General features: G+C 40.3%; 1 protein-coding gene across 1 annotated transcript in view; it reads left to right on the top strand.

Annotated features, from left to right (window-relative positions):
- Positions 1 to 869: 869 nt before the first annotated feature.
- Positions 870 to 19780, top strand: part of mkrn1 (makorin, ring finger protein, 1) — a 33519-nt gene continuing 14608 nt past the window's right edge. Inside the window, exons 1-4 of the mRNA XM_044186071.1 lie at positions 870 to 1027; positions 1779 to 1910; positions 13514 to 13695; positions 14211 to 14434. Of these exons, the coding sequence (XP_044042006.1) occupies positions 954 to 1027; positions 1779 to 1910; positions 13514 to 13695; positions 14211 to 14434 (612 nt within the window). The 5' untranslated portion in view covers positions 870 to 953. The remainder of the gene's footprint in view (positions 1028 to 1778; positions 1911 to 13513; positions 13696 to 14210; positions 14435 to 19780) is intronic.

Consider the following 19780-nt stretch of genomic DNA (forward strand, 5'->3'; position numbering starts at 1 on the left):
ATGGGAACCACTGCTATAGTTGATTGTTCCTTTCCATCACTTTGCCATTGTTGGTGTATGCATTTAGCCTTGTTAACCTTGTTATGTGACAATGAAAACTCTTTGTGGATGTGGGTGAAGGACAGGATTTTTGAGTTGAGTTGCTTTCACTATGCACATAATATATACATTTAAGCCCCATTGTGTTGTTTATACATAGTACGTACGTACGTACATATATACATAGTAAGGCTTCTGACCGCTTCAGTTGATGTTCTGAGTGTGAGTTTCCAGATGAGGAGAATCTGAGGCATTGGGTTTGTGTGGACAGCTATGTTGCTCCATCAGGCCTGTACCTGAGACATAATGAGTGTCAAAAGCTTTCAAAAGATCTACAGAGCATGCAACTCTAGTTGGTTTAACTTCACAGAGTCTCTCCCTTTTCTTTGTCATTTCTCCATAACAATAAAGATGTTAAATAAAAGAGACCATATAAGCCTTCTACAGATTACTTAAAACTGCCAAAATGGAAAATACAGTTTGTTCTTTGAAAATCTGAAACTGACAAATAAAAGCATTTTTTTAATTTTCCAAATTCAGGGTAATATCCCAAAACAACAGCGCATAGCAGTGGAAAGCATATATTTACAATGCTACTTACAGTACTTTAGAAGTAGACTAAATTATGATTTTAAACAAAAATTGTATGAATTTAATCAACTCTAACTGACGCAGATTATTATTAGCGTGGAGATCGGTTAGTGTTTTTCTGTGATATAAACAACCCGAAACAACAGATTTAAACAGCCGTTTTGCATAATTCAACTTGAGTGTGACAATGGTGCCTCGTAGTGGACAGTACCCAGCGCGAGGTTTTCGATAAACTCCGACTTGAACCGTACATATGCGAAAGAGGCCGAGCTGGAGCGGAGCTGTCCGGAACATCCGGCTATAGCTCCTCAACATAAACAGCAATGGCGGAGGCAGCAGTAGCGTCTACGGCGGCTTCAGCAGTAACAGGAGGTTGGACCAAACACGTAACCTGCAGGTAAGACAAGACAAACGACTATTAAAATATCGAAGATGATTATATTTTCTATCGTTTCACATCAAAATAGCGGTGATTCGATGGCTGGCGAGCGACTGACAACAGCGTCTTCTGCGCCTCGGCTCAGCTGTTGGCTAGCTAGCTGTAACGTTACTAGACTGCTGTGTTATTATGTTCACTGTGTTGTGGCCACATAGCAGACTAGTGTGGTAGGTTAGTGGCCAGTTTGCGAGCTTCGTTTTCAACGATTAACTCGACTAGTATTAATGCCACACTAACAGTTATAATGTTAGACTAACGTTACGCAAAACAACTGTCATACAACAGAGTGATAAAACCCTTAACGCTAATGTTAACTAGCTGTTCACAGGCACTCAGTACACTTTCACTTTAAAACTAACCAACGTTAAAACCAGCGAATTTTGCTGTTTGGAGAGTTTAAATTTTGTAACCTTAATAGTCGTAGCACCTGCTAGGATCCACATCCAGACTACATTAGCTAACGTTATCAGTCGAATTGTTTGTTGTGACCGTGACCAAGATTAGCTTGATTGCGTTACCAATATGAAAGTGAAATGCGACATTCACGTACACTTTGGTTAGATGTAGCGGGTTGTACAGCGTGTTAAACTTACAAAGTTCAGTTTGACATCCTGAATTGAAAATGAACTACTTCTTTCCCGTTAGAATTCTAGTATGGCGGGGAATCGTCTATTAACTAGACAACTTTGTTCTTATTTTGTATTTTCAGATATTTCATGCATGGTCTTTGCAAAGAAGGAGACAACTGTCGATATTCTCATGATCTGACCAACAGCAAACCTGCAGCCATGATTTGCAAGTTCTTTCAGAAGGGAAACTGTGTGTTCGGGGATCGTTGCAGGTAAAGACACAATTAAAATAAGTTATTTTAAATACAAAAATTAGTCAAATGTGGACGTAATTTAAAAAGGCTTGGATGTTTGTACTGAACTGGCATGTTCAAAGTCAGCTGCCACAGCCTGAAAAAGTGCTCCCAGTTGTCAGTTGAGCTGCATTATAACTTTCTTTCTAAAAGTGGTTGTACTCTCAGCAATTTACAGCACAGCAGCTTTGCTGGCAGGGCTTCTCAGAAGTGTTGCAGCCTGCTCCTCAAGTGGATCTGACACCTGAGACTGCTGCTTCCCAATGTCAACATGTTGTTGGTCTGTGTCGGCGGCAGCCCCATGTAGGTCTAAGGAACTGTTATCATTTGTCTGTGGCATTACAGCATTGCTCTGCTGGATGAAATTGTGTATTATAAAATATGCATTGGAAGTTTTGTCTTGAGTGTTTGTGGAGCTAGTGTAGGTTCAAAATGCCTGCCAGCATAAGCGTCCTTCTGGCTGTCTCACCATAGGTCTTTGTTGAGATGAAAAGGACAACAATTCTAGTACACGCATGGGCGCTTGGCTGATTTATATTTGAACATGGGAATATTCTTTTGAGCAAATTTACTGTTGTGTTTTGTCAAAATCCTGCCTTTAAGATACACATGAGTCTGGTCTGCATCTGAATATGATGAATGGAAGTGTTTTTATCTTAAAGGACAGTACCACTGGGCTGACCATTTTGGTTTTGTTTCCATTCATTTCCCTTTTTTATGAAAATGAAGTTGTCTAGACTTGAAACTTTGTTAACTATATTATATCCATAGTATATCCAATTGAAATAAAAAAATAAAAATCATGTCATACACGTCTTCTTCCATGTGCTTTGTGTATTCCCTCAAAGATCAAGTGGCACATGAGGCTATAGAATACAATTTGGAAATTAGCTGTGTGATTTCCCACTATCACATTCAGTTACAAATTCAAAAAAATCTTTTAAATCCATACATAATAAGCAAAACATTACATTATCCTAACAATTTTTATCAAATAGCTTCGGGTTTTCAAAGGACACTATGTTAAATTTCATGGAACATCATCATCAATGGTTAATGGACGTCCAGAGTACATCTTGTCGAACAACATATGAAGATAGATTCTCTCTGATAAACACTTTTACTTAGACATCACCATTATTTCAACCGTGTTTTAGAACACAACATATTTGGATACATTTCTGTGTTTGATCATTGTTAAAGGGACAGTTCACCGCAAAATCAAAACTACATATTCTTCCTCTTACCTGTAGTGCTATTTAACCATCTAGATTGTTTTGGTGTGAGTTGCCGAGTTTGCCTTCTCTCGAATATAATGCAACTAAAGGCATTTGGCTTGTGGTGCTCAAAGTGCCAAAAAATACAGTTACTCAAGATAATCCACAGACCTTGTTGTGAGCAGTTTCATGTAGGAACCATCAGTAGAAAAGAAAATAGTTTTCTAAATGAAACTGAGACATACATAGCAATATTACAGTATAAGTACAACTACTAAAGGCTGCAACAGCTCAAAGTAGTCCTAATACATCAGGCTACAAACCTGCACTTCTGATGTGAGGAAGAGTCAGTGTGGGTCGGTGTTGCAGGCAACGTCCCTTGTTGCAGCAAACTGTAGTGACGTGTTGGCCTGTATGCAGGAATAAGTTGGAGGTTAAAAAAGAAAAAGAAACTGATTACACTGAACATTTAACTTTGAGTGTAACTTGAGGACATAACTTAACACTATGACTCAATAAAATAATCACATAGCTGGATGTTTTTGAAAGTTTTGTATTTTGTTTGGATTAATAATTTTGCCGAAAAGAGGAGTGCTACCTTACCTTTGCAAGTATGACTATGCTCTCGCAGTTTGACCAACTTTGCTTGTGAATTAGCAGATCTTGCACCCAGCAACAGCAAAACTGTTGATGAGCTTTTAGGGATTTTTCAGTTTTGACCAATTTAACCATGTTTTAGCCAAATAAAATGAAAGGTAAGCAGGTAACTCTGTTAACCACCGTAGAAGGCACAGGTAACAACAAAGTGCGTTCCTCACAAGATGGCGCCGCCATCCCAACATGCAACACGCGTGACGTATCCTCACAGATTCCCTATACAGTATTTAGCTATTATTGTTAAGTGTATGGGCACTGCTATATGTAATAACTGTCATTTTTATTCCAACAGTTATAAAGAAATGTGTGTATGTATGAATGAATGGGGCGGGGATGTGGAAGGTTGAAAGCAGAGGAGAAATCTGAGAGCAGATGTTCCGCGAGCGCACAGAAGCAGTCTGACCGTGAGAAGGGCTGAAGGTGGAGGAAGGGAATCTGTGCAAGCAACAATATATCTGAGAGCACGTGCACAGTTTGAGCAGAAGCAGAGCAAATCTAAGTGCAAGGGCAAAATCTGAACTGAAATCAATAAGTCATGCTTTCAAATTAAAAGAACACGCTCTTGAATAGAGGAAAATGATCACGTAGTCCCGCCCTGAAGACATCTACATGCCAATATTCAGTCATACTGATAGCGCCACCTACAGGCAACAGGAAGTTACAGTCCCTATAGTTTTACATACTCCTCCTTGTATGTTAACCAGTTCCACCCCAGATTTGTTCACCAAAGTCATCAGACTTGACGATGGTTCATTGTGAAGACTGTGAGTTTACATCAAACACTGTTGCCCAGACTGAGGATACATGCCAATTAAGAGTTGTAGTCATTGCGCCACCTACTGGCATCAGGAAGTAACCATTGCATGACAATCATTATTTGATTTACGTGAAATTTTCAGGGTGTGGTGTACACTTGATATACTGGAACATGACATATAATTAGTGGGTGTTCTCTAGCGCCACAGAGTGGACACAGGAAGTGACACTTAACTCCTTCGTGCAGCGTCCAGAACACGTGAAAATTCAAAGACATGTCGTCAGACCACTGGCAGCGGTGCCGAGGCTGGGTCACACCCCAACGTGCTGTCAGGTACGAGGGCCTGTTCATCGCTGCTTGCAACTTTATTTAGGGCCCGAGCAGCGACTACTGTGTAATGCAAGGAATTATTAGGGCCCGAGCACGAATGTGCTAGGAACCTATTGTTTTTGTAGAGATTATCATTATTATTATTATTATTATTATTATTATTATTGTCTGCCACTTCGGCTCAAATTGCCCTGAGCTGGAATGAGAAATATGAGCCCAATAGGCCACATGGCGGCGCTGTAATTAAGGCCCAAAAATGCAATTTATAACAGGCCACGCCCATCACACTGTAGGTCTGAATGACTTGAAATGTTTCTCACAAGTGCAGCTCAATGTGCTCTACAAAACAGCCTCTTGGACCACTAAAGTCTGCCTAGATTTTCCGCCATTTTTAAGTTTTTGAAAAACACATTTTTGAGATCTCCTCCTAAACCTCTAGGTCCAATTACTACCACATTTTCAGTGGATCATCACTGGATGAAGCTTATCAAAAGTTGTATAACGCTTGTTGATATCTTATATAATTTTCATGATATTGACCAATGAACTTCAAAGGGGGCGTGGCTTAGCACATAAATAGACCAAAGTCAACAACCGTTGTGCCAATCATCACAAAACTTACAGGATATGTCCACAGAAGTACCTGAAACATACCCTGAAAGTTTGATTCAAATCGACCGCTAGGGGGCTACAAATACAAACAACTGAGCGTGGCATAAGAGATTTCCCAACAGGAAGTCAGCCATTTTTGATTTTTTTGCGTCAATTTACATTTTTCAAACACATGTTTGAGTCCTTTTTAAATTGCTGAAAAAGTCTCAAAACTTTGCGCCCAGACTTGAACTGGCAAATATTTCAATTTGAGTTCACGTTTGGGCTTGGGGGTGGCACTCCAGCTCTATAGGTGCCCCCTAATGACTTTTAGCCTTCAAAACAGCTAGAGATAGCAGAAAACTCACAAAACTTGGCATATACGTCAGAAGGGTTGTGTTTTGTTTTGTGGTATAGTCTGGGGCTTGGGTGTGGCAAAATGACTAAATAGCGCCCCCTACAAAATTTCAACAAAGCAGCCCCCGTGGTATGTTTCACCTACATGTACAAAATTTGGGAGGCAGATGTATCATCTCTAGACTAGGAAAAAAAAAAGCCTCTTGGAGCCATACCATAAACTCAACAGGAAGTCAGCCATTTTGAATTTAACGTGCCATTTACAGCCTCCGTACTTTAAATCATGGGAAGTACAATCTGAAGGCCTTTGCGATGCTAAATTGCATAGCTTTTTAGGTTTCCTAAAATTTCCATTGCCATTTCCATGGCGATGCAGCCAATATTGTCATTGTAGCCCAAAAATTTTTTATGTTGAACTGCTCCTAGAGAATTAATTTGATTGACATCATATTTGGGCAGTATAATCTAAAGATCGTTGCGATGCTAAATTGGTCGGTTGTGAAGATTCAGAGCTGTGTCATCCAGCTTCCAGTCACAACGACCGCGGCTGTCGCTCCCCCAAGGCGCGCGTGGAGGCGAGGGCCCGTTGAGCGCTGCTTGCAGCTTTTAATTATGGTTGAATTCCCTGGGCTCTATCTATTGTGATGGGCTTTGTCTCGCTCTCTCACTCTCTCTGTCTTTCTCCCTCTCTCTCTTCTGCAGCCCCCAGGGCCAGACATAGTGCATTGCAGCCTGCATGGCAATTGTGTAACGCTTTCTGTTTCCCTCCTGCTCTCTTTCTCTTCTCTGCCCCCCTCCTCTCGTGCTGTTGCTGGGTTCCTCAGGTTCACTGTGCTGCAGCACCCTTTTCTCATTTATTTATGCACAGCTCCAGCAAGTGTGTTCTGATGGAGCTTATGGAGGAGGCTGGAGGAGAGATGGGCCAGGTCTTCTTTTTTGTATGGCTGTGTGCACAGGCTGTCATGGCCTAATGCTGTATTATAGCTGTGGAGTTGACTGGTTTTCTATACTGAGGCCACTCTAACAGACGGTTCCATGTGGACAGCTGAGGATCTGTTATCATAATAGGGTTATCATTATAGGGTAAAAAATGCAATGTAACAGTGTAACCAGTCTTAGAGCAGCCTGGCAAGGGATTAAAACAATGGCCTCCATTAATGAATGTGCAAATGAGGCTGCTGGTCCTGATGCCATCTGTGGGCGCACTTTGTGCTATTGTGCTGAACAGCTTAGTGAGGTCTTCACTAAACTGAAATTGGCCTACAATTTGGAAAACATCCACTATAATACTCATCCCAAAATTACAAAAATTTCAAGGAACTAAATGCGACCTGTTGCGCTTACATCCCTTGTCATGTTTGCATTGTGCCTCCTTTTATTTGCGGATTTCTCTTTGGCTTTTAACAAGATGCAACCTCATATTTTGATTGAGCGACTTGCATTTTTAAAATTACCTGGTCAGTTTTTGATGTTTCTTTTAGATTTTCTAACAGATAGAATCCAGCAGGTTTTGGTGAATGGACATATGTCCAACACCAAGTCTCAAATACAGGCTCACCTCAGGGTTGTGTCCTGTCCCCCCTTGCTTTTTATTATGTAGACAGCTGCAGGACTTCTCAAGAGGGCAGCTATCTTGTGAAATTTTCTGATGACACCGCCCTATTGTCTCTTCTCCAGGGTTCGGAGTCAGATCATAGTTGTGCCCTACCTGCCTTTGTTAAATAGTGTGGTGATAACTTCCTTGACCTTAACATGTCAAAAACCAGGAAATAATTATTGATTTAATAGTAACAAACCAAAAGCTAACATTATACATGGCGAGGATGTTCAAATTGTCGACACATAATTTAGGGCTGAAGCGATTCCTCGATTAACTCGATTACTAAAAATCTTGGATTCAAATTATTTGCATCAAAGGTTTTTTTAATCCATATAATTACATACAGCACACTGTGTTTCGCACGGATGATTATTACTGTCGCACAACGCTCTTATGCTGTGTGTGATCAGAGATGTTCAGAGCATCTTTGGTTGGATTTGACAGCGCGGATTACAAAGAGGAGGAAGAGAGAGATAATAGCTAGGGACGCAGAGAAGAGACAGAAAGTGTCCACGGAAACTCTGTACAGTGTTTGTTGTAAAACTGAACTAGCCTACTATAATAGCACAACGTCTCTGCTTCAGCATCTCAGCAGATATAGCGAACGCTAGCCATCACAATTTGGATATAACGTTAACTGTTAAGATTATTTCCATGGAGTCTAACATTAGCTAGTGTAATTGTTATTCAAATTCACTTGTATAACATTACTGATGTTAGGGCTCTGGGTAGGGATGGGACGATATACGATTTCTATCGCGGATTGGCATAAAAAAACACTCAAGTTGATCGTGGTGAATTTCCATTATCGGGATAATCATGAATATCCTCACATGAGTGATTTGAAAAGCCCAATGCCAATGTCAGTTGGACTTTATTTTTGTTAATTCCTGTGAGTCAGGGGTAAATTATATATACTGATGCAGTTGATTAAATTGTCATCTGTATCATTTGACATCATGGTAGAGAAGTGAAAAATAAAGCCTGATTTATTTATATATATTTTTTAAATATTACAGGAATTATCATGTTAGAAAGAACAGACTCACACAATGTTGCTATTTTTTAATTATTTATTTATCCTTTATTTATGCAGGGGGACCTAATGATTTCTGATGACCTTATTTAAGATTAAACAATAACTTTAATTGATTTCCAAATATTAATCACATTTAGGCTAGTAGTTTGAAAACATTATGAAAACACATTTTAAAAATATTCAGTTCATTGTGAGGAGACATCAGTGACAACATCTTGAAGCTCATGTATCAGCCTATAACTTAAACAAAATAAACAAGAAAGATGTCAACGTTCTGCAATTTCTACTTTCTCCTAGGCTAAATGTAGTCCTATGCTCTTTGAGGTGATTGTATATATTATATACAATCACATATATATATATATATATATATATATATATATATATATATATATATATATATATATATATATATATATATATATATATATATATATATATATATATATATATGATATTTAAATATGGGTATTAATTATCTAAAGTATGGAGCTGATTCATCAGTTGAGGTCAAAATTAGAGAGGAAAATGGTTCAAAGGTCAAAATGGAGTAAATCCCCATTGAAACAGTCAAGTGTGCTTAATGGGAGCCGGAGGGCTTAAAGGGAACATCAGTGAATTTATGGTTAAAAGACTGTAACGAAGGGCACTTTGTTACTAGTGACTGACTGCTTCGGCCTTGTAAATATTGTACAGCGGGTTTGTATTAATTGCACTTTTAACAAGCAATTTAACCATGCACTTTAATAATGGCACTTTGCACTTAGGTAGCGATATCCTACACTTTATTAGCACAGAACATTTTGCACATTTTGTATCAAATATTTATTGACTTTATTGAATATTTATAGCGTACCTACTGAACGTTTTAAAGCGTGATTGATTGTGTTGTCTTCTGGCAGGTGCTGGGCTGGGTACTCGGCTCCGCCTGAAAGAGAGTAGACTTACATATGCTCTGACAATACTGTTTGTACAAATTACGGTCTGAGTTTTGTGCAGTAAATGTGCTGTAATATCGTGGTATAAAAGTGTGTGCTAGGGCATTAGTTTAGCGAACATTGTTTAAGTTGTTTGCACAAACACTTGTCCTGTCCTGTGTCTGCTCCAAGGTGTTCGGCCCCCGGGGGTACGAACACCAACGTAAACGTTCCATGAGGGGCCAAGTGGTAGGATAGGAGAGCAGGGGTTTGGTAGTTTTGGGGTACATGAATATTTATTGTAATTATGTTTTATGTGTTTTATTTTGGGAGTAAATAGCAATAAGTAGATCATTATAAATATTATGTGTGAGTCATGTGATAATATTTTACACCTTTTTATGGAAGCATCCAATGTAATATACCAGGGACACAGTATAAAAGGCACCAGTTTCTACCTGTCTGTGTTGCTGGTTAGGTCTCACTACTGCTGTAGTTGTTATTTATTTATTTATTTATTTTAATACACACCAGATGGGTTGTCTCTCTGTCCACTGCATCCAGATGCTAAATGGTCATTCTAACAAAGACAGAATATTTTATTCTACGCACATGACATTAAAAAAACAACTATATAAAATAAATCTATATATGGTGCAATAACATAAGATCATGCAGAGAATTAATTAGCTTTACTCATTTACATCCACCCACAGGGTGATTTTTATTTTTTTATTTTATTTATTTATTTTGCTAGCGTCCCCTTTAAGCCCATCAGGTAAAAATGTTCATTAAAAATAAATAAAGATAAACATACACATTTATTGTCACACACAGTTTTTTTGCAACTTCTTCTGGGAACAGCAGGCACATGTCACACATGCTTTGATAATTCAATATCGACATATCTGATTGGCTTACAATGTAAAGTGTCATTTATGTAACAAGCAGCTTCATTGGAAGAAACATCACACAGCAAAAAATTATGATGTAGTTTTTTTTATTTGACTCTGAAGTTGCAAGTGGGTTTATACGTAGGCTTAATAGGGACGTTAACCCTAATTGTGATTTTGATTCATATCTCGACGTAATCTAATTCTTACATGACAATGGTTCCACTGTATTTGTATGAGCAGCAGGTCAGCATGCATTTAAGCAATCCTCAATTCTCCTGTACTGGATCAACAAATTTATGTGATGAGTCAAATGCCACATGACAAACTTTGTATTCAAACCAAATCAGGTGTTATGGCAATTAGCGCGCGGGAGCGGACATGTTTATTTGTTCTTTAGAGTGCAACCGCTGTGAGACAATCAGAAATTAACGTTTTATGAGAGGATAAAGGGGTATGGTACAGTCAGAAGGATACTGTATGTGTCTGAGGTTGTCTTTCAGGTTGGGAAATTTAGACTGCTATCTGTAACAGCTCAGCAAGGGAAATGGCAGTTTACATTCCAGTTGCATGTTTATTATTTAGTGGGGCGAAAGAGTACCAAAATATTCTTTTCAAGTAAAAGCACTAGAATGAACAGTTGGAGACACAGTGTACACAAGTCAAACTAAAAACGGTGTACTGGTCTGTACAAACTGAACATACTGAAGGTCAAGCTCAGTATCTTGGAGTTTTCTTTGTCCTCTGTTTGTAGACTTCAATGTCACTGCACTATAAAAGGGCATGGTCATTATACAGGTGGTATTATACAGCCACAAACATTATACAGGTGCAGTGGCTGATCCATCTATGTTTTTAATAGTTTTACTCTGAGGAGTTACAATTTTTAAATCCATTCTTATTGAAGAACAGTTCAGAGAGGCTGAACGTTTTGGAACAGACAGATGCAGAGTTGTCGAGAACCGCTCATCTGATCGACTTGACACTTGACACTGCACTCCCTTGGGTCCTTAGCAATACAGCTGCCAAGTGTGAAGTCGATCGGATGAACGGGTCTCGAGATATGCAGACAGTCATACACACAGATATATTTTAGACCTTGTAATCCCTTATGAACCTTCACATAGTGTGAGGTCTTCGGGCAGGGGTCTCCTGTCTGTTCCTGTGTCCAGGATGAAAACTAAGGGGGACAGAGCTTTTGCTATCAGCCAGGACAACAGGTCAGAGGGGAGCCAACGGCGGCTCCCCAACCGGAGATTGGGTACGAAGCCCCAACAAGTGAAATCACGCTGAACGAGGCAGTGACTGACCTGAAAGATAAGATCATGGCGAGGATGAATGCAAGGCAACCCCGACGCCAATTACAACTGCTAAGTGAAGTACCATCAGAAAGTCTCCTAGAAGATAAGACGGTGTAGTCCCTCATTCGTCCAGGAGTGTTCCATCGTAGAAAAGGTTTCATTCGTAGTCATCTGGACACTGTTTTCAGAATCAAGACGTTTCGGCTCCCATCCGGAAGTCTTTTTTCACAATTGAGAATGACTTCCGGATGGGAGCTTAAACGTCTTGATTCTGAAAACAGTGTCCAGATGACTACGACTGAAACCTTTTTTACGATCTCCTAGAAGATGTGAATGCAGCATTGAGTGCGATCCCTACCACAACCCTCACTGAAACCAATGAGCTGATATACGCCTCAGCAGCAGTGATTCTCGAGATGCTCGGCTATAAGAGCAACCATGGGAGGCATTGAGGGAAGTGAGGCAACTGACAGAGGCCGAGAGAGGTGCAATGAGAAAGCAAGTACCCAAGAAGTACAACCAGATGCCCATAGCACTGAAGCACTCGAAACTGCCAAACAAAGGCTCCAAGCCATGGCCAGGCCACCTAAAGAGGTACACGAGATAATGAAACAAGAAGAATAAACCGGCTGGTTGCAACTTCTCTCCGGGCCTCCTTGATTTTTGCCTCCAGCCTTCGTTTCCATGGTGGGTACTGTTTCTCATGGCTCCCATGGTTGCTCTTATAGCCAAGCATCTCGAGGATCACTGCTGTCCGTTGTAATTGCCTTGCATTCAGAGAGAGAGAGAGAGAGAGAGAGAGAGAGAGAGAGAGAGAGAGAGAGAGAGAGAGAGACTAGGTGTAGTTCTTTAGTCGATAAGGACAAACACAGTTTGAGTGTTTTTAGTGGCTTAAGACTATAAAGTCTGCGTTGGATATTTCTAATAAACCAAGTAACTAACTGACTAAAACCACTCCACTAGTCCAGCAAGCTGACTATTCACTTCACCTTGTGTCAGACCACATTTTGCTCATACAATGAAGCATTGTCCCTAGTGTGAGAACACTTGTCAGACTTTTGAAGAAAAAAAACTGTATGCTGCACTCCCAGCACTATTGTGACTCCAGCTCCACAATGAATATTAAATTGTTACAAGTAGTAATAATGCTGTCTTGAGAGGGAGATACCGTATGTCTGTTCAAAGGCACTGTCCTAGAACAATGTGGATGTCTGATGACCATCAACTTGTGTGGTAATGACTTACTTTGGACTTAAGTAGTAAGTTATTTGCTGCTGAAAACCTTTTTGAGTTCTTGGTACTCTGATTAACTTTTATTGCTGTACTGCTGGAATGGAAGAAGTTTGTGTCATGCACTCTTGTAAGTAGGTTTTGCGTAATAATCAGAATCAGAAATACTTTATTGATCCCTGAGGGGAAACTCTTTGTTACAGCAGCTCGCCTTTACGTCAGTGCACACAGGAGGAAGTACTAGCAAACAATATAATACAATACACTATAATACAGGTCAGAAAATAAATTACGTACCAGGTGGGTATAAGTATAAAATAAGTGTGAAGTACCAAGTGGGTTTACCGGTTGATGATGATAATATGGTATAATAATACAATGAAAGTAATAAGTAGTAGTGCATGTACTGTCAAGTTAAGTGTAGCCTATTAAGATTATTATGAGATGGTGGATATTGCACAGCAGTAATGGAGGTATTGGTCAGTAGTCTTACAATCCCGCGTGGCACTTCTCACAATCTTAAAATTATGTTTTTGTATTGTTAGTAATCAACATTGTTTTGGCTGTTTGTAATTCAGCTCCTCTCTTTCAGCGGGCTGTTTTCCTGGTCATTACTCTGGTTGTAACTTTCCTGCATTAGTGCTGTAGGACAGTAGATCATTTGTACTGTAACAATCCTCTGTGCTTCCTCAGGTTTGAACACTGTAAACCGGCAAAGAACGAGGAGCTGCCAACCCCCCAGACGCTGCCACTGCCCTCCGTCTCGCTGGCTGGCCCATCAGACCCAGAGCCCAGTGGGCCAACACCTGGCCCAGGGGCACAAGACTGGGTCAACGCTGCTGAGTTTGTTCCAGGACAGCCGTACTGTGGACGGGGTGAGTGACCAGCATTGATCATATCAAGTGTGATATTGATACTCACACTTAAACGTAACCCTAAGTTCACACTTTTATGATGAGTTAATGATGTCTGTCAACCCTTTGGGGTTAGGGAGATTCAAACAACCTTTGGTGCGTTTGTCCATTTGACTGGGTTAATTTAGGCGTGTGAATGCTTTCATTCACACTCCACTGCCGGCCAAACAACTGGATCATCATCTTTTATGATGCCATGTAGCTTGCACTAGATAGAGTTCATCCACTGTTATGTGGTCTGAAAAAGCATAGCAGCTCAAATTATGACTTCATTGTCAAGTTTAAAGGTTGGTTACATTGGGGAAAAAAGTTGAGTGCAGAAAGGAAGCTTAAGGTGTTAAGGTTAAGTGTCGTCAGATCAGATTATCCTCATTTGCAAGAGTAGGCAAAAGCATGAAGAATTTTTGTTTTCTCATTAATGTGGCACAAAATAAATGTCTGTAAAAATGTTTCTTCTCTGTCTTGTCTGTGTGCAGCTGAGCCAGTGAAGGTGGAGAGCTCCATCCCTCTCATTGAGGAGTTTGACAGTGACGCAGCACTGGATAACAAAGAGTTGAGGAAGCAGCTCTGTCCGTACGCTGCTGTTGGAGAGTGCCGCTACGGAATCAACTGTGCCTATCTCCACGGCGACGTGTGTGACATGTGCGGCCTCCAGGTGCTACACCCCACTGACACCACCCAGCGCTCCGATCACACTAAGGTAACACTTACAGAAACAACCTGCTGGTGGATCCACATTAACCATGCTGGGGTGTGCATTCACTGTCCCACTGTCACACATTTCCTGGAATACTGGAATTTTTAGAGGTGATACCAAAATATGTAACGATAATTAATGAGCCTCAAAGGCACCAAAATTATACAGCATTAACACATTAATCGCTACAAAAAGATGAAGTAGAGTGATTGCACTGACATCAGGCTTTCAGAAATAATCAATATGTATATTAAATGATAGAATTTAACTTGCATTAAATTCACCTCGGGGTACCACCCTTAAAGAAGGGAAAACAATAGCCAATGAATTAATTCAGTCTCATAAAATATACTAAACATAGTAGTTCTATGAGTACGTGCACGAAGCATAACTATCATCAACTTAGCATGTGGCTACCAAATAACCTAATGATGAAAACATATCAGAACAATATAGCTCAATGAACCGAATCAATACATGTACACTGAGAAAAGTTAAGCAGTCCTGCGCTTTCACGCTCTGCTATGCCCAGTTAACAATACCAGTCCATGAAGGAAAGAGGGGTTGCTTTGGTGTGCTGCTCCAGCTGGGAAAAGTTGTAGATCCAATGTCGAATGATGCAGTCTTTGCTGTGCCGTGTTTTGATTGTGCAGGTCGGAGGAAAGCGGTCGCTCCTTTGTTCTTCATGCAGAGTTAGCAGCTCAGTGCTAACTGGCTTTGTTGCTCCTGTTGCTTGTAAAGTTAGCTTGCAGAATATGTGCTGTAGCTGCGGGCGCTAACTAAGCTTGGTTGCAGGGATCTTAGGCAGCCTCTCGCGTCGCTCTCATAAGAAAAAAAGAGTTTGGTTCGGTGTGTCTGCTGCGAGCAGACTTCACGGCGGAGGAGACCTCTGTCCCCAGGTCTGAGAGGTGAGCCGGTGAAAGCAGAAAGAGAGAGAACAAAAGGTGAGCCTGAGTTTTTGTTACCCATTCGGGGGATAGTCCAGGAAGTGACTGGAGAAGAGGTGCGACGATACAATGGCTCACGTTTCAAAATAAAGGTTCAGTCTAAGTCACACAATGAACAAATTAATCTATGGAGTCCAGCGCTACCTACAGCTGGATTATGAAGCAAAAATCAAGGAACTTGATAAGTTTACTGAATGTCTGAGAATATCAGGGGTGCTTTCACACGGTACGCCTTCATACTTATCAGTTATATTGTTTCTCAATGTATTCATCCCTCTGGCTTTGGGGGTATGTAGAATATAAAGATTTCATAGTTACTGTTTCTCACTAAAGTCCCTCTGTCTCCTTATTTTTTAACAATATATCACCATTTTTACATGTGTGTTTGGCTCATAATAATTGCTTCTTGCTGATATATTCCAACTTCATTCACATATTTGTTGCATTTAATTGAGGTTTTGAGGCCCGGCATGATTCACCTCTTTACTACAGACAGATTGGGGTGTGTTGCTTCAGTTACTAGAGCAGTCACTTCACAAAAAAATCAACAACAAACAAACAAACAAGAACCAGTGTTTAACTTGGCAGAATTCATTCTTGCCTAATCGTAAGATATGTTGCAGAGCTGACATTGCTCCATTCATTTGCAGTGCCCCTGCTGCCTCACTGAGTTAACAGGTGTCTTCAACCTTTCTGTAAGGCAGTTGCATTTTGAAGAAGCAGCAGACTGTGCAACTCCTGAAATTGACATGAAGCAATCAGCTAGAAGGAAGACTCCTCAATGTTGAAGTTGGAACTAAAGTCGATTTGGGGCTGTACAGTGGTGTTATAGAGTGGACGTTCTTTCCTCACAAACAATCTTTGGCAGTACAGACACCAACTGAAAAGCCTGTCACCAAGTTGCTCACAGAATGAAAGTGAATAAAGCGATATCACACGAGAAGGAGTGCTGTTGTACTGAATATCAGCACGGCTGTGATTCGGTCGTAGGTACGAGTGCCGAAGATAATCACAGCCGTGCTGATATTCAGTACAACAGCACCACACCAAGTGTGATATTGCTTTTATACAACAGTTCTACAAGCCACATTTATTAATTAACAGTAATAGGCAACAACAGATTATGATTTGTTTTAGGGCTGTCACGATATCAGATTTTTACCACACAATCATCATGGCCAAAAGAATTCACAATAATGATATTATTGCGGTAAACATAGAAAATGTTTACTTTTTTTATGGCGGGCGGCAGCCAGTGTTAAGGTGCATTACCGCCACCTACTATGACAAAGCACAAACGGAAAGCAACAGAGGCGCTGGATTATTTACACGATATTATCAGAATCAGAATTATCATGTGTATTATTAACATGATATCAATATTTCAATATTCACGGTTATTGCCAAATCTGGTATATCGCGACACCCCTTATTTGTTTTATTTAATCATTTATTTGGCTCTGCCAACATAAAATGGTTCCTCAACTGGACTCGGACTGAACTGTTGCCAAGCAACACAAACTTTTCCTGCACACTAGCTTGCTACTTTGTGTAGGTCTACACTTTACCGCAGGCCAGCTACTTTGTATCATGTTTATCTGTATGTTTCCATTTATTGTGCAACCAGTGAAATAAGAGTCTGTTGACAGTCGTTTTGGTGGCATGTGTGATTCCGATGAGTTAACAGCTTGATCAGACAGTACGTTGCTCCATTGTTTCCTGCTCTCCATGGATGGTCTCCAGTAGTGATAGACCGATTAATCGGGCTGATTATCTGGCATTTTGAGATAATCGGCCTCGGCAATGCCTGCGCTCACAAGGCCTATAAACAAGAAACGTCTGCAGACACATCTGCAGGTAGCCTTGTCAGTTTGGCTGCTGCAGAACGATGTTAGCTCTCCCACACCAAAAAGTTAGTTTTGAGCCCTGTACTATAACTCTCATGCCTAATGTCTTTTCTAAATGTAAACACGTTTCTCCCATCCTAAATGACAGCAAATCTAAACTAAAACTGTTACTGACTAGCGTTTAATATATATTAAGTTATAATGTATAGAAGAATGCAGTTGAAGGACGTCGCTGCTGACCCCGCTCTCCCTTAAACGCCAGTCACGTTCTGAAATCTACAGCATAACCCAATACATTTTTCAGTTTCATTAATTAATAAAAATTCCATCTAAAACAACATATTACTGGCTAAGATAACCATGTATATTATAGTGTAATGTGCTTGGAATAATGGAATTATACATGACTTTGGCCGCCCTGCTCACTAAATATTGGCACCGGTCATAGAAAAACCCATATCAATCGACCACTAGTCTCAGAAACTTTTTAGCGAGCTTTCAGACCTGTAAGACAAACAAGTTTTTTGTTTATATTTTTTATGTTCCGCGACTCATTATCAATCACAATTCACATCGTAGTCTCTGTATGTTAATATAAAGCATCTCACCTGTGGCCACTCACTGCCATGATCTCCCTCGCTTCGAGTCCTGCATCAGACAGGGAACGGTGGTCTACCAGAAGCTGTCTGTCGCCGCTGTTACCCTCCTGGGCTGCAGAAAGAGGGCTTTTGGACCAGGAGCAATTTTGCGAGGAACTTTTCAAGATGCTACCTGGCAGAGGGGATTTCCTCGCTCCTCAAACTTAGCGCCCCTCCGATTTTCTCTCTTTTTCCAGTGGGGCTTTATGATTTTATTTTGTTTGTTTGTTTCTTTGTCATGTCATGGTGAAATACTCCATTCTCGTCACGTTTTAGGATGAATGAGTCAGGTTTGAGATCCTGATTCCCCTCTTTGCTCCTGAATATCGTACCAGACCTTGTTCAGCAAACCTTTTGGATTGTCTGGGCTTACTGTTGCAGAATATTTTAAGATGCGCTGGTCTTCAGGTGAAATCGGAGGATGGTGTGTTGTTTCGTCTTTCCCTGCCCTTCTAATGTCTTTTACAACACATTTGAAAACATTATTAGCTGATATGAAGTTTGGATTCTGCATTAAATTCCATGAACGGCTAACCAGAGGCTCATTGATATAACGATTTAAACCAGCCTGAAGCCCAAGGTAGCTGCTGATGCTGTAGAGCTCCCCTTTAGTTGTCCGGATGGATCCATAAAACTGCCTCAAGACTGTATTCAGCTCGGTCGTCTTAATGGACTGAATGTTGATGTTTGTTTATATTTTTGAGCCATGTGTGAAAGCAGTTCAAAGCCCATGATGGTTGCCTTACAGTGTTAGCTTCATTTTTGCTCTTCTCTAATTTGTCTAGGTCGACTGATGTCGTATGAGCACACCTGGAGGTTTGCGCTGAAGTATCCAGGCTTCTTTCCTTCCCTAGAGGACGACCATTCATAATTTAACTCAAATGTTATTTGTGGAAATATGTTCATCTTTGCAGTGCAAAGTTTGTTACAATCTAAGATGATGATGATCTAATCTAATGACTGTTAATGTAATTGACAGTTATTAGGCCTGCAAAGTGGAATGATACATATAGTTAAAAGTCCCAGTGCTGTTGTACTGTATAGCAGCACTCGTGGAATGCCTCTTGTCCAATTAAATTACTCGGTCGAAACTAACTGTTGTATAATTAGTGACAGCTGTTATGACCTGCCGCCGGTGACGTTTGTAAAAGCAACGGTTAAGCCAGCTAAAAATGAGAAGCTATTACCTAAATGTTTTGTTCATTACTCTTTGATCATGAGAAGGAGAGAGGAGAGCTAAAATATTCAATAACAGATGTTTTGGTGTTGGAGCTGTATTTTGCCAATCCGTGTGTCAGAACTCAATCACTTAGGCTCCTAAAGGAGAGCAGCGCTGCAACACTAGCGAGCAGAGGTGGCTAAAACACAGTAGAATACAGTAAAAAAGGATCAGCATCGGGTGTATTTTAGCCCTGAGCTAGTCCTTAGAATCAGCTCAGGACATCTCTAGCTTCCACGCGTTATTTCCGTTTGTTCATTATTCGTAATGAATAAAGTGTCAGCCGTATCGGGTACTAGTGAGACAATGAAATATGGTCCAGGAAGTCCAGTTTGAGTAATACATCCCTCAGTTTATCAAACTCCAAAACACTGCACAGCAGTTTATAATATATTTACAACTGGAAAGTTATCAGGTTATTTTATCCTCCATCACAATCACGAGTTAAACAGTAGATTAATACCATTCACATTACAAAATCATCTACTGGGAATGTGTGCTTGCACGCATTGCATTACAGCGAAACTATGAGCCAGCTTCACCCATTTAATGACTGGGGGGGGCTGCTGTTTTCTGATGCAGTGCTGCTGTTGTCTGAACACAGCCCAAGAAAATAATACCATCTAGTGTGTAAGAAGTTTATTAAAGCAAAAATGTAACATTAGATATGTAATGAACACCTTTTGTATTCTCTCTGC

Source organism: Siniperca chuatsi, linkage group LG23, assembly GCF_020085105.1.
Source record: "Siniperca chuatsi isolate FFG_IHB_CAS linkage group LG23, ASM2008510v1, whole genome shotgun sequence".
NCBI classification, from domain to species: domain Eukaryota; kingdom Metazoa; phylum Chordata; class Actinopteri; order Centrarchiformes; family Sinipercidae; genus Siniperca; species Siniperca chuatsi.